The 15,238-nt window shown below is 38.4% G+C and overlaps 1 protein-coding gene across 5 annotated transcripts in view; it reads right to left on the bottom strand.

Moving 5' to 3' along the window:
* The window catches only part of LOC122549286 (calcium/calmodulin-dependent 3',5'-cyclic nucleotide phosphodiesterase 1A-like), a 650,398-nt gene that overhangs the window by 9,440 nt on the left and 625,720 nt on the right, over positions 1-15,238 (bottom strand). The window contains exon 17 of one of the 5 annotated variants that reach the window (XM_043688815.1): positions 8,720-10,826. The exons of 3 other annotated variants lie outside the window; for them this stretch is intronic. In XM_043688815.1, coding sequence (XP_043544750.1) covers positions 10,780-10,826 — 47 coding nt within the window. In that variant the 3' untranslated portion in view covers positions 8,720-10,779. Of the gene's footprint in view, positions 1-8,719; positions 10,827-15,238 lie in introns of those variants that run through there. One more of the 5 variants, XM_043688812.1, reaches the window with a different exon arrangement.

Raw genomic sequence — 15,238 nt, 5'->3', positions numbered from 1 at the left:
TAAACAAGAGGGCAGGGAGTGGAGTGCATCATTTCTCCGTCCAATTCTATTTTGATTTAGTCCCTACCCTCCCCTTCACTGTTTTGATCACACAGCACTGTCCTTTGATGTGAAGGGCAGTGTTTGTCACTGGCCACCCGGGTGTTTTCCTTTCTTCCTGGTGGTGGAATTTGAATAAAGATTGGTGCACTTTGTGTCTTTCACTGTGTTTCACACCTGCACACACACACCATGGGTGCTGGGGATAAAATAAGCACTACCGCACTTAGGTGGTAGTGTGGAGGTTTAAAAAAAAGAAAAAATTTTTAAAAAATTAACAGGAAATTTCTACCACACTAAGGTAGTGTGGTGTGGAAAAAAAAAATAAACAGGAAATTTCTCCCCTTCACTGTTTTGATCACACAGCACTGCCCTTTAATGTGAAGGGCAGTGTTTGTCACTGGCCACCTGGGTGTTTTCTTATCTTCCTGGTGGTGGAATTTGAAATAAGATTTGTGCACTTTGTGTCTTTCACTGTGTCTCACACCCGCACACACACACCATGGATGCTGGGGAAACAATAAGCACTACCGCACTTAGGTGGTAGTGTGGGGGTTAAAAAAATAATTTAAAAAAGAGAAAAAAAAAGAAAAAAAAACAGGAGATTCACCATGGGTGCTGGGGAAAAAAATAAGCACGACTGCACTTAGGTGGTAGTGTGGGGGAAGAAGAGAAGAAAAAAAAGGAGTTTTTGAAGGGCAAAAAAAAAATGAACAGGACATTCCAACTCTATTTTGATTTAGTCCCTACCCTCCCCTTCAATGTTTTTGATCACACAGCACTGCCCTTTGATGTGAAGGGCAGTGTTTGTCACTGGCCACCCGGGTGTTTTCCTATCTTCCTAGTGGTGGAAATTGAATAAAGATTCGTGCACTTTGTGTCAAACACTATGTCTCACACCTGCACACACACACACCATGGGTGCTGGGGATAAAATAAGCACTACCGCACTTAGGTGGTAGTGTGGGGGTTTAAAAAAAAGATAAACAGGACATTCCAACTCTATTTTGATTTAGTCCCTACCCTCCCCTTCACTGTTTTTGATCACACAGCACTGCCCTGATGTGAAGGGCAGTGTTTGTCACTGGCCACCCGGGTGTTTTCCTCTTTTCCTGGTGGTGGAATTTGAATAAAGATTTGTGCACTTTCTGTCTTTCACTGTGTCTCACACCTGCACACACACACCATGGGTGCTGGGGAAAAAAATAAGCACTACTGCAGTTAGGCAGTAGTGTGAGGGTTAAAATAAAAAAAAGTAAACAAGAGGTCGAGGGGCAGTGTTTGTCACTGGCCACCCGGGTGTTAAAAAAAAATAAACAAGATATGGTCCCTACCCTCCCCTTCACTGTTTTGATCACACAGCACTGCCCTTTGATGTGAAGGGCAGTGCTTGAAAAAGAAAAAAGAAAATAAACAGGACATTGAGAGGTGGGCGCCGCAGGGAGTGGAGTGCATTATTTCTCCCTCCAACTCTATTTTGATTTAGTCCCTACCGTCCCCTTCACTGTTTTGATCACACAGCATTGCCCTTTGATGTGAAGGGCAGTGTTTGTCACTGGCCACCCGGGTGTTTTCCTATCTTCCTGGTGGTGGAATTTGAATAAAGATTCGTGCACTTTGTGATTTTCACTGTGTCTCACACCTGCACACACACACCATGGGTGCTGGGGAAAAAAATAAGCATTATCACACTTAGGTGGTAGTGTGGGGGGGTAAAAAAAAAGAAAAAAGAAAAAAGAAAAAAAGAATAGGAGTGTTGCTGGGGAAACAATAAGCACTAAAAAAAGAGAAAAAATAAATAAATAAAAGTGGACATCAAATAAGCACTACCGCAGTTAGGCAGTAGTGTGGGGGTTAATAAAAAAGAAAAATAAATAAACTTGAGTGTCACTAAAAAAAATATAAACAGGGACTTTCAAAAAAAATAAACAGGGAAAAAAAATAAAAAATAAAAGAGGACATCAAATAAGCATAAACAGGACATTGAGAGTTGGGTGCCGCAGGGAGTGGAGTGCATTATTTCCCTCTCCAACTCTATTTTTATTTAGTCCCTGCCCTGCCCTCCCCTTCACTGTTTGATCACACAGCATTGCCCTTTTGTGTAGGGCACTGCTTGTCACTGGCCACTCGGGTGTTTTCCTATCTTCCTGGTGGTGGAAATTGAATAAAGATTCATGCACTTTGTGTCTCTCACTGTGTCTCACACCTGCACACACACACCATGGGTGCTGGGGAAAAAAAAAGAAAATAAACAGGACTTAACACAGCATTGCCTTTTGTGAAGGGCACTGCTTGTCACTTGCCACTCGGGTGTTTCCTTTCTTCCTGGTGGTGGAAATTGAATGAAGATTCGTACACTTTGTGTCTCTCACTGTGTCTCACACCTGCACACACACAACATGGGTGCTGGCGAAAAAAAAGCAGGAGTGTCAGATGTTCGGCTCACTAAAAAAAAAAGAAAAAAACAACAAATAGAAGTGCCAGAGCTTTTTTTCACTCTGAGACCGGGCTCTTGAGGGAGCTGGATCAGTGTGTGTGCACATGCAAGGACTCTCCTCCTTGACTGTGTCTGAGAGGAAGGGGTCTGTCTTTGGACCAGCTGCCCCACATCCTGAGAGGAAGGAAGGAAAAGAAAAACAGGACATTACACAGCATTGCCCTTTGATGTGAAGGGCACAGCTTGTCACTGGCCACTCGGGTGTTTCCTATCTTCCTGGTGGTGGAAATTGAATAAAGATTCGTACACCTTGTGTCTCTCACTGTGTCTCACACCTGCACACATACACCATGGGTAAAAGAATAAAAGAAAAAAAGAAAAAAAAAGAGAAAAAATAAAGTTAAAAAAAAATAAACAGGACATTGGACTCACCACTTGTCAATAAAGAGTAACTTCGTGACGGGATACTGGCCTCTGTAGAGTTATTTCAAGGGAAAGCTCATATTTTGCAGATTTAAGTGTTTCATTAGGAAATTAGATTGTGGACCTTCCTGAAAGATTAATGAGGGGCTCATCCCAACTCTTCAGGTGAGATGATTGCAATACCAAAATTCCATTTCACACAATGGGATAACTACCCTGTTCAAATATCTATGGGTTATTGTGGCTGCGCATTGTTATTAACACGTATTTTTTATACTGCAGTTATAGAATTATGCAAGCACTACATCGCAATGGTGCTTCAACTTAGGGTGTTAAATTTAGGTTGTTACAATAGACATAAGTCATAAAAAACCAGGATATTCAGAAGGGCTCTTCAGACTAGGCAGTGACATTCAGCTGGTCAGTCAGAGCATATGTACTACGCGCATGCAAATAAAAGGTGACTTGGTGATGTGACACCAGCCTCTGTGCAGTTATCTCAGTGTACATGCAGCTTACGAGAAGGTATTGTGCTCAGTGGCATGGGTTAGTTTAGAAAGTGAAAGAGATTATTGGAGGTTGGTGGCAGGTTGAGGGGATGCAAGGGATAGAGGGCTTATTTTCTTATTAAAGACAGGAACTGGGGTGGAAGTTACATGAACCATGGTAGGAATTTTAAACAGCCTGTCTTTGCACTTGGCAGTGCCAGTCTCTCCCCTGGGCCAGTGGTCTGATTTCCTCCAGCCCTTGTTCCCACTGCCCCCTATCCAGAACAAACAGCCTACCAGTTGAGCAATCTTATTCCTCAGGGGATGAAAGTAATCAAATTTTTGACTCTGCATTCACCTCCAAAGCAAAGATCCAGATTAGGGCTCTGCAACTGTTAGAGATCTTGAAGACAATTTCATTTTAAGGAGGAATCAATGGAGCCTGGAAAAGCTGCTCCTTTAGAATGTTGTAAATGTTTCGACCACGCTTCTTTCCAGGTACTACAATTTTAAGTGCTCCTTGACAACGTTAATCTTTCTGGTTGATCTTTCTCCCCCAGTTTTTGCCCTGCTAATTCTATTAAAAATGCTTCTTCATTGTTCCATTTTATTTGGATCACAATGGTTAACTTTATATGTTCATTAGACTTTTCAGATCTTCAGGTGAACCTCCAAATTTACTATTGTCTTATTTTGTTTCCTCAGTGCCTTTTACATGTTCATACTATTTTCTTTGATCATATTCATTCTTAAAAGAGCTCACATTTTTTATGCTTCTAATTCTTGTACTGATAATCAAAGTTTAGTACATTTTTTTGTAAATATTTTTATTGAAAAGAAAAAATATTTGAGTTTCTTTTTACAAAATTACAATATTAATACAAAATAGTGTATCCACTTAACAATGTAATAACAGCACCAATATAAAATTAAGAAAATTAACTACTAATCAATTCTACAAACTACCGAAACACAATTTTAAACTTATGAAGTTGCTCTTCTCTTTCAAATTAATTATTATCATGAAAATTATGGTGTGATCTCTCATTGAGACTATGGTTTTGCTATAGTCATTCTACTTGCTGCTTATGTTATGAAATGTATATCTCTATTACCATGAACACGTTAGTGAACCACTAATATCTGTCACTGTCTTCAACATCTTCAAAGTCTTTGACCAGGTGCAGCACCATGAACTACAAATCAAGTTAGCATTGTATGGTTTCCTACAAAAACCACATTATTCACTCCCTATTTTCCATTCAAATTCATTGATCTGTAGCATAATTGATGGATCATCTCTGACACTTTTCTCTAAATGAGGTTAGCCTAAGGCTTGCACTTCTCTCCTATTCTGCTTTGCTTTATCATTCAACCCTCTTTTGCCAATGATTCCATTCTACGTTCGTGAACTTGCTTTCAATTGTTTGTCGCTTGGTGCATTTAGCCTCTGGCTATCTTCCAACACAGTAGCTAAACCATTACATGTTGATTCCTTTAAGGCTGTTTAGTAACACAAGGGAAATTCTTGTTGATTTTTGTTTTTCAAAGGTGTAGTCAAGGTAGATTTTTGGAGCCTTTCCATGACAGGAAATCATATGCAGTGCAACTACCATTTTCTGATGCTTGCCAGTGATGAACAAAGACTCCAGGAAATAAAGGCATGTATCACATGCAGTATCCCTTTTAAAATTTAGATTCTGTGCACAGGCTGCTTTGCTCAATGCATTGTTTCTTTAAACATTTTTTGCATGGTCGTGTACATGCATTATTTATCACAGCACAAGGCCTGAAGAATATCCTTAGGGTTGCTGCATTGCTATGAACCCAGCCAGCATAGCAGACACTTTGATCACTTGTCTAACTGATGGCGACAACATTCCAACTTTGGTAACATTTCCTTCATCCATCAGTTTTGCGAGTCTTAATTAGCAGATTTGGAATTCTCACATGGCTTCAACTGGTGAAACTATTTTCGCTTGTGCAAAACCATTTCTCCCACTGAACAATTCTGGATATTCTATGAAATTCACTATGAAAGACTTGCAGTGTACTCATGTGTAAGAGGATGTTACACATGAGGACACATGAACAATTCTCAACAATATATGTTTAACTATGGCCAGAACTTTCCAGAACAATTTCACCTGATCGACTCTTTTGTACTTCCTACATATTCATAATATTGAAAGCAAAGCAAATTCTGATTTTGTATATCCATTCTTTCCCAGAGTCAGAAAACTATGGAATTTCTTACTGTTCTCAATATCTCCTTCTATCCATAGTCTTCCAATGTTTAAAACTTAAACTTGGTGTCATTTGATTATTATTGCTAAATGTACCTTAAATAAGAAGCTGGGTCTGGTTTACTGACACCAAAGTGAACAAGACATAACCAAGTTAAAAATCACACAACACCAGGTTATAGTCCAACAGGTTTATTTGGAAGCACTAGCTTTCGGAGTGCTGCTCCTTCATCAGGTGGTTGTGGAAAAAAAGATTGTAAGACACAGAATTTATAGCAAAGGTTTACAGTGTCATGTAACTTAAATTATATATTGAAATTGTTTGTTAAGTCTCTCATCTTTTGGAATGACCATGTTGATTTCAGTTCTTTCATATGTAAATCGCAAAACTTTTTTTTTAAAAGTTACATTCTCAAGTAAACTTTAACAATTGGTGTCATGTTGGCCCAGATAATGTATTGAAGGTGTGAGCTTCCCTGCGTGAGGCTGTCTGTGCCACAATGGCCAGACTGATTCTAATCTAAAAAACGGATTTACAGAATCTTACAAGAATTCATGCAGTTTTTGAGCAAAGTAAAATGTAATTTTGCAAGTACAAATTCACCTGACAAACTTATATGTGTATGTGTGCACATGGGTGTGAGTTTGGGTGTGTGGAGGTGGGGGAGGATTATGAGTGTCTGTGAGAGAGTGTGTGTATGTGAGTGTAAAGGGGTATAAGTCTGTGAGAGGGTTTGTGTGGGAATGTATTTGTGAGCGTATGAGAGAGGGTCTGCGTGAGTGTGTGTGTGTGTGTCTGTAGGAGAGTGTGTGTATGTGTGTGTGTGTGTCTGTCTGTCTGTGTGTAGTCTAGTGGGGTCACCTGTACTGTGACATGAACCCAAGGTCCCGGTTGAGGCTATCCTCATGGGTACCGAACTTGGCAATCAGCCTCTGCTCGGCCACTTTTCGTTGTTGCCTGTCCCGAAGTCCACCTTGGAGGACAGTCACCCGAAGGTCTGAGGTCGAATGTCCCGAACCACTCAAGTGTTCTCCTCCACAGCCTCTGCTTGGCCACTTTTCGTTGTTGCCTTTCCTGAAGTCCACCTTGGAAAACGGTCACCTGAAGGTTCGAGGTTGAATGTCCCGGACTGATGAAGTGTTCTCCGAATGTGTTTTTTTCAATATATAAATCCAGGTCTTTTTAATTATATAATTTCAGTTACATCACACTGTAAACTTTTGTTGTAAATCCTATGTCTTACAATCTTATTCTTCACATCCACCTGATGAAGGAGCAGTCCTCTAAAAGCTAGTGCTTCCAAATAAACCTGTTGGACTATAACGTGGTGTTGTATGATTTTTTTAACTTTGTACACCCCAGTCCAACACCGGCTTCTCCAAATCAAGACATAACCAGAATGGGTGGGTAGTAACAAAAGAAACAGAAGTTGCTCTGAAGCTGTGAAACTCAATATCAAGATCTAAAGGCTCTGAAGTGCCCAGCCATGTCTTGCTCGTGTCTTGTACACTTTGCTCTCAGCAGAGCAGACTCATTCTCTCCTTTATACACCTTCATCTATACCCACATTACATCTCTATCCCTTCTTCACCATCATTAGCACTTATTTTGTCTATTTCTCTAAGTAACCTCACAATCTTGCTCCTCCTCCCTCTTTTTCAAAGCAACAAAACATTTTCCAGCCCCTTTCAATTCTCCTTCCACTGACACTATCAGATCTGCTGGGCTTCTCCATCACTTTCTGTTTTTATTTCAGTTTCCGAGCATTTACACTATTTTATTTTTATGTGAATATTCAATTCACCTTGGGATTGATCTTCCCTTCCAATTCATTTCGGTAAGATTTGTTAATTTTCAGTCAATCACTTCTACACCTCAAAGATTAGTAGAAATCGACAGGATAGACAAAAGCCCTTTGGCCCACTGAGTTTGCCCAAAAGTTGCTCCCCATCTCCCACCAAGTGCAAGCAAGAGCATACACTAGCAGGAGCCAACATTTCTTTCGCATTTGCCATAAATATGTGCAACCATGGAAAAGAAATAAACATTTTGTCCAAGATCCTTCAAAATGAGAAATCAAGGACAGGTTTGGCAGTTTGGATGTGGGGAATGGTGAGGATAAAGTATTTAGGCAGAAAGGCAAACACAGTTTAACATTGTGAGGAATAACCAGGAGGGAGTTAATCTCATTTCTCAAGACTGCTGATCACATAAGCCAACTGGAAAAATCTGTAAAATGGGGCATTTTGTGGACCATTGCATTGCAACAACACCACAGCAGAACCAACTACATTGGGAGCTGGAGAGTCTCCATCAGAAATTAGACCTGTCATATACTATTGTGTAGAATAGGACAATAGGTAATAGGCATTTAGTATAGGCCACTCAACAGTATGGGCCTGGAAATGAATTCATTAACAGTACAATATGACTGATAGGTTGAATTCCAATGGCTGGGAGAGGAGGATAAGAAGTAGTCTTATGACCATATTGGATTGTGCACCCCCAAAGAGAGGGACTTGAACCAACTCTCCAGAAATCAGATGGAAGTCAAGACTTTATGAGTGGTAAACCTGCATGAGGCGTAATCAATCTGAGGACAGATGGGTAATATCACATGCACACACATGAGAATAGCTTAGATTATGTAACCCAAGGCATTTTGTTAGTAATGCGGTTTTAATGCAATAAATCATTGTGATTTTTCAAACAAAACTTTGTGTCTCAGGATTGTTACTGGATATCACTAGTAAGTGTGTGGTACATGCTTCTGGACTAATAGATCAACAGTATAACTTCCAACAGCACTTAAGATGTCTTCTACCCCATACAACTTTGCAAACCCTATTCTTCTTGCAGAGGTAGCAATTGCAAGTGACCTTGCTTCCCTAGTAAAGACATTCAAGGTGTTTTGAATGGTTTTATTTCAGTTTAGGTTGTGACAATAAACTTCCCTGTCATTTGTGACCTTTCAGTGATTTAATTTATTAATCCATAACAGCAAACAGCTGAATTAATCCTGTTGGGGTTGTGTGGAACTGGTTAGCATGTAGCATGTAATCCTTAATCCATAATGGATAATAAATGATTAGATTTACACAGGGTTTTTGTTTTGTAGTTCATTTATCATCTTGTGACATCACAAATGGCAACTCAGATATTAACAGAATAAATTTCCCAATTACACAATTGTCAAGCAATCATTTGGCATGTATGTAATACACATATGACACATGACTCAGTGCTGGTCTTCTGACAGTTCAAATGGAAACATTAATTATCAGCATGCACTAATGTCACTTTTAGCTGATGATATTGTCCTGCATTATTTTTAGGCTAATTCTCTTTATTCATCAGAGCCAACATTAACATAGTTGCATTTACAGTTTTGTGCTTTGATTCCCACTTACAATTCCAGAGTAAGTTTACACAATGGGGAATAGTGCAGTCTGTGGGTGGATATAAGGAGCATTACATTAACTTTTGAAAGGGGTAGGAACTTTATAATGTCCTAATAAATATACTTAACAAAATGTAGCTGTCCTGTTGCCATTATGCAATGAACTTCTTTGTTATCTTAGAGCAGTGTCTCTTGTCTAGCAACTATATGGTGGTGTACTGTCCGCCACTAATCATTAGATAAGCCCAACACAAGCAAAGACAAAGGAGTATTGCTGCCAGCAATAAACAAATAGCTCTCTTAGCTGGTACCATATACTGGCAGAGATGCAAATATAACAAGGTTGTGTGTAAAAATTCTACACTGTTGCAATGGTGCAAATCGTACCCTAACCACAAGGAACTACGCTTAGAAAATACAGAAACCTTAACGAAGGAGGTTCTGTAAGGAGGGCGTAAAGGATCAAGGAGGTAAAGTTAGATGCCCCAAGGGAAAAGGCAATAACTTCTATGAAAAATAGAATTAAAAATTAGAAAAGGGAAAAAAAAGTATGTGAAAAAGAATTCTCATCTCTCAGTGCGCATTATGGTGCACAAGGTACCCGCAAGGAACAGTGAAAGGATGAGAAAGGAAATTTAGACTGAAAATATAGAATTGAGAAGGCCACAGAATTTATTTAATGTGAAAATAGGCAAATTTAAAGAACCTAGTGGAAGTGTCTAGCAGCAGAGGAAATATCAGGAAAAACATAAAAAATTTAGAAGGGTCATGATTTGGTAATTAAGCTTCAATTTCTGCAGAAAGATTTTTAAAATGTCAGTCAGAGAACTTTATCTAAACATTTTGGTAAAGTGATTGGTGTATTAAAACATGAATGGTAGAAAGTGTCCATTTTTCCTGGGAAGTGGGAAAACTCCAGCTTGGCTGCAGTAGGTGAGAAAACACTTGAAGAAGCCACTATTGTGATCATTAAAAAAGGCAAGAAAATTCCCAATAAGCAGTATAGAAGTACACAATTACAAAGAAACAGATTTTATAAGCTTAAAAACAGTAAATTATTACAGGACAATTCCAATTTTTACTGAATAATTCAATGTATTTTTATAGAAATACAGAGTTTAAAAAAAACTGGCAAATAAATTTAATATTACAACACTGTTATGTTACAAAGTCTAGCAAGCTTACAATCATTCAATGTAAAACAGCATTAGTGAATACAAGAATACAGGTTTAATTAACAACAGACCTAAACCACTCTTGAAATGACACAGATTAATTATCTTTACATGAATAAAATAGTCAGCACATTGAAAAAGGATAGAAAAATATTTAGTACTTCCTAGCAGATTCAAGGTTAGAGAAGGAGCATACAGAACACAAGATTGGACTTCACAAAGGTGATAGATTTTAAGATAAACATTGCCTCAAAGTCACACACTAAAAGTGAAACTGAGAAAAATAATACACTATTATACACAATGGATGTGATTTCAAATAACGTTCTAAACAGACAAAACATCAAACATCAGACAGTTTTGAGTATATCGTAGAAGCTTTTAATTATTAATTTTAGGAAAACATGAAATGCTTGAATGAACTGGATTTAGCAGAACATTTCAGCTGTCAGGAAAATTTATAGACAAATCCATGATTGGCTATTACAGATTAGTAGAAAACTGTGAATATGGAGTTTTGGAATTGGAATTCATAACAGATAGAATTCTTGTTGGAATTCTTGATGAAGCTTAGTCAGTCTTCTTACAGTTCAAAGAAGATTCAACCTTGGAGAAAGCTGGAAGCAGAAACCAAAAATACGCATAGTCAGATCCTAAGAGGAGAAGACTAAAACAACTTCGAGAAGGAAACAGACACAATTACTTTTATTAGGCATGGGCACTCTAGAGAGATACATGATGGGCCTTCATAGAAAGCAACCCAAATCCTTGCTACTAAATAAAGTGGTAGTGCTATGGGATAAGAATGGCACACAGGCATAGATAAAGTTCAGCCATTACTAAGGAATGCTACATTTGCAAAACTGTAGGTCACTTCCAGAAGATGTGTAGAAATAAGATAACTTCAGAACAATGGAAACACTGGTGATCACAAATGTTAAATGGTCTTCACATACCATTGTTAGAAAGAATACCTGCATTTGATGATTTGGAGAGAAAACCAAAGGCATTCCAATGGGGAACAACTAAGAAAAACAAGCCAGAAGACAAAAAAAACTATCTACATCAAAGAAATGAATAACCTGTGAATTTTGTGCTTGATAAAGCAGTAAGTGTTACTGTCCTGTCAGAACAGTTACCATGGTGAAAAAAGTGGAGGTTATATTCAACAGAAATTAGACTGGCTGATAACTCAGTGCAGAATGTTTTAATAAATCACACTACAACTAAAAGAATTAAAAACTAGCACATGGTTCTCAAACAACTAACTTCTCCTTTTAAGCCTGTACACGTGTCTCCATCTCAACTCCATTTGAAGAGTTGGATGGGACTGACAACCTCCAACAGAACACTGGCCCAGATGCAAGCAACTGCCCAAATAGTAATCTATGAACAAATCATTATTAATCAACCAGTCAAGAGACAACCAGAAGAAGAGTTCAATGGGCTTCTAAGACTCATGACAGAAAACAAATAGAAAAAGAAAAATCAAGTCAGATCTCTTCTTATGGTATAAGAGAGCTGTTTATCATCGTCAAAATAAAGAAAATCACAGACTTCACAGCTCTGATGGAAAGGTTTAATATTTTGTCTTCTAAAAGAACATCCAATGCTAACAAAAGTGATTGTATTGAGTGAGCAACAATCTCTCAGTAACATGACTAAGAGTCTGGAAAGGTTAACTTTACCAGTCAAACAATGGGGAACTGAAGACATCTAGCTGTATTAGCAGCTCGCATGCGATCAGTTTCCATAGGAGCCTGACCAATGTCCACAGACCCTGGGCATGGTCAGGAACAAAAAATTGATTGGTCAAAGCATCCAGAATACTGCAAAATGAGACAAGCTTATCCAACTAAAATATACCTAGCAATCTAGTGTAACACAAGGAAGAAAGTACTTTTTTCAACAGAGCAGCTATCTTTGAGGAAGGAAATTGATATGACGAAGGGCCCTCCTGTCACATAATGAACATTGTCTACAAAGAATGGTCTCATCCACAAAAGATATTCATAAGATAAAAGATTCCCCGCTGGAATCAGAAATCACAAATCAGAACCAGCATCAATAATCTGTAAATAAGAAATTACAGTTTTCCAAGTTAGTCGAGAGAGTGAAACAATCAGATCTTCTGCATTTATGAAGGAATGGAGATAATGTAATGTGGTTATTTTTGTGATTGTGTCGTGGGTTGTTTTTTGTTCTAAAAGTTTTGGGGGAGATGTGCTTTAAAGTAATTGTTCTTAATAGGTTAATGTTCATGTGCCATTGGTTTTACATGTTTGATTGATACCGTGCAAAGTCTGTGGGTGGAAACAGAGATCTATCTGTTTTAGATCCCTAAAGTCCTGTAATTACACCTCACCATATAAATTTGAACTTATTGTTACCATACGATAAATCTTGATACAAAATTACACTATCATCTGTACATGCTCTATGGTGGCATATTCTCTACCATTAATCATTAGATAGGCTCAAGACAAAGAAAAGACAAAGGAAGATTGGTGGCAGCAAACAGTCTCCAACAATACTTACCCAGTACCACATTCTTGTAAATGTGGGAAATACTACAAATTACCAACAGTGGTGATTTGAGAAAATACCACATACGACACTGGATGAAATTTTCACTACCCCCTGGTGAATAGTGACAAGAAAGGCAGTAAAATATGGTGAGAATGAAAAAATCTGAATATTGCACGGTATCAATCAAACATGTAAAACCAATGTCTCCTTGTGCTAGCCACCACCATCTGAGGAAAAAGGCTGTCACTGTCCATCCAATCTAATCCTCTGATCATCTTGTATGTCTCTATTAAGTCACCTCTCAACTTTCTTTTCTCTTACAAAAACAACCTCAAGTCCCTCAGCCTTTCCTCATAAGTCCTTCCCTCCATACCAGGCAACATCCTGGTAAATCTCCTCTGCACCCTTTCCAACATTTCCACATCCTTCCTATAATGTGGCGACCGGAACTGTACGCAATACTCCAAGTGCAGCCGCACCAGAGTTTTGCACAGCTGCAACATGACCTCATGGCTCCGAAACTCAATTCCTCTACCAATAGTAGATGGTCTAACATTTGTGTGGTGCAAATATTACTTGTCGCTTCTCCGCCAAATTATCTTGGTCATTTTGCACAGGGTGCTTCAACATTGGAGGAGATGTGAACATTGCAAATATCCTCAACATCCCCATTTCTGACTTTATGACAAAGGCAGCAGTGGCCATGGCATTGCATTGAAACATCACTATGAGGCAGCAGAAGGTGTGTAATGTCTGTAGTGATGTCCTGGGACTGAGACGATATGTCCTGAAAAATCACTGCCATTTTCTTTATCCTAGTCATACCTCCAGTTAGTGGAGAGTATTGCCGCTGATTCTCTTTGACTTTTTACAAAATGTAAGATTAAGGAAACATAATTTACTGGTGAATATTCATTTTGCATTCTTTCCATGAGATTCCAAATGAAAAAAAAATAGCAATATGTGGGACTGTTAGAAGAATCTTTAATATTTGCTACAATAGTCTTAAAATGCAAGAATTTTGCTTTGCGCTAATGTACCTAAATTATTCGATAGTTTTTTCATTATTCACTGTAAAGCAATGAAATGAGCTCATTGTTAGTCTTTGATTTTACAGATGTCCTCCATAAAACTAGCTAAATATATTCCAATGTCATGTAATTTAAAAATGATGTGGAATTGGATTCTATGAAACTCTACTTTTGGGCATTGGTCCAGAGGGACATCACGATCAGTAAATTCAATTTAATCAGTATGTTGGTTGGATGTATGTTTTCGTAAATCTCAGAGGTAGTTAACTTGCCCCCAAATAGTGAAATTGGAATTAATGAAGAATATCAAACAAATCTCTGAGTTACTGTAATTAAATTTGAAAAGAAAAATGTGATTAAATTACACTGTTTGTTCTTTTAGTGTAACCCAATATAATGAGCCACCTTATATTATACCAGTCAAACTCCCAAGGCAGTTCACAGGACATGTCAGCAATTATAGTCTTCAGCTGAAGTGGCGACTAAGACCAGAGTGTGCACTTAGGTGTGTAAAGTCATTTTTTGTTCTCTTTTTTATATTTTGGTTGTAGGCGCCAATGTCCACATTTACAGAAACTGGCTGTGTAAACTTGTTATAAAAAAAATCTGTAAAATTAGACAATCTACTTCATAACAGCATATGAAATAGAATCAGGATTAGGCTATTTCGCCCCCAAGCCTGCTTTGCTGTTCAATAAGATCATAGCTGATCTAGTTGTGGCCAAAACTCCACTTCTCTCTTAAAATATTTCTTTTTCTGGCTTACGTTATTTTTCAAATGACTAGACATTTACAACTTCCTGGAGTTATTCATGCCCCCTTTTGCTCAAATTCACTTATCACCTCATTGAGCGGCATCTCAGATTTTTCTAATGAGTGGATTCCACACCAACTATCCTCAGGCATTTATGTGGAGTCCAAAATGTAGTCATGTGACAACTTTGATTTGATTTATTATTGTGACGTACTGAGATACAGTGAAAAGTATTGTATTGCGTGCTATCCAGATAAATCAAATGTTAAATAAGTAGATCAGGGTAATACAACAGAATGCAGAATATAGTGTTACAGCTGCAGAGAAGGTTCACAGAAAGATCAACTCTAATACATTGAAAGGTCTGGGGATAGCAGTGGGGACCAAACTGTTCTTAAACTGGGAAACTGTTGACAATTAAACGCAGTAGACATGTAAACTAGCCACAGTATATTTCAGCTGTGACTCAGTGACTGAGTTACAAAGTTGCGGATTCAACACTACTCCAAATATTTGAAAGTGGTGCTGGAAAAACACAGCAGGTCAGGCAGCATTCGAGGAGCAGGAAAATTGACTTTTCGGGCCCGAAACGTCGATTTTCCTGCTCCTCGGATGCTGCCTGACCTGCTGTGTTTTTCCAGCACCACTCTAATCTTGACTCTGATCTCCAGCATCTGCAGTCCTCACATTCGCCAAATATTTGAAAGCCTCTGTG

Source organism: Chiloscyllium plagiosum, chromosome 4 (genome assembly GCF_004010195.1).
Source record: "Chiloscyllium plagiosum isolate BGI_BamShark_2017 chromosome 4, ASM401019v2, whole genome shotgun sequence".
In the NCBI taxonomy this organism is placed as follows: Eukaryota; Metazoa; Chordata; class Chondrichthyes; order Orectolobiformes; family Hemiscylliidae; genus Chiloscyllium; species Chiloscyllium plagiosum.
The sequence above is the reverse complement of the archived record's forward strand: the minus strand, read 5'-3'. Positions and strand labels throughout refer to the sequence as shown.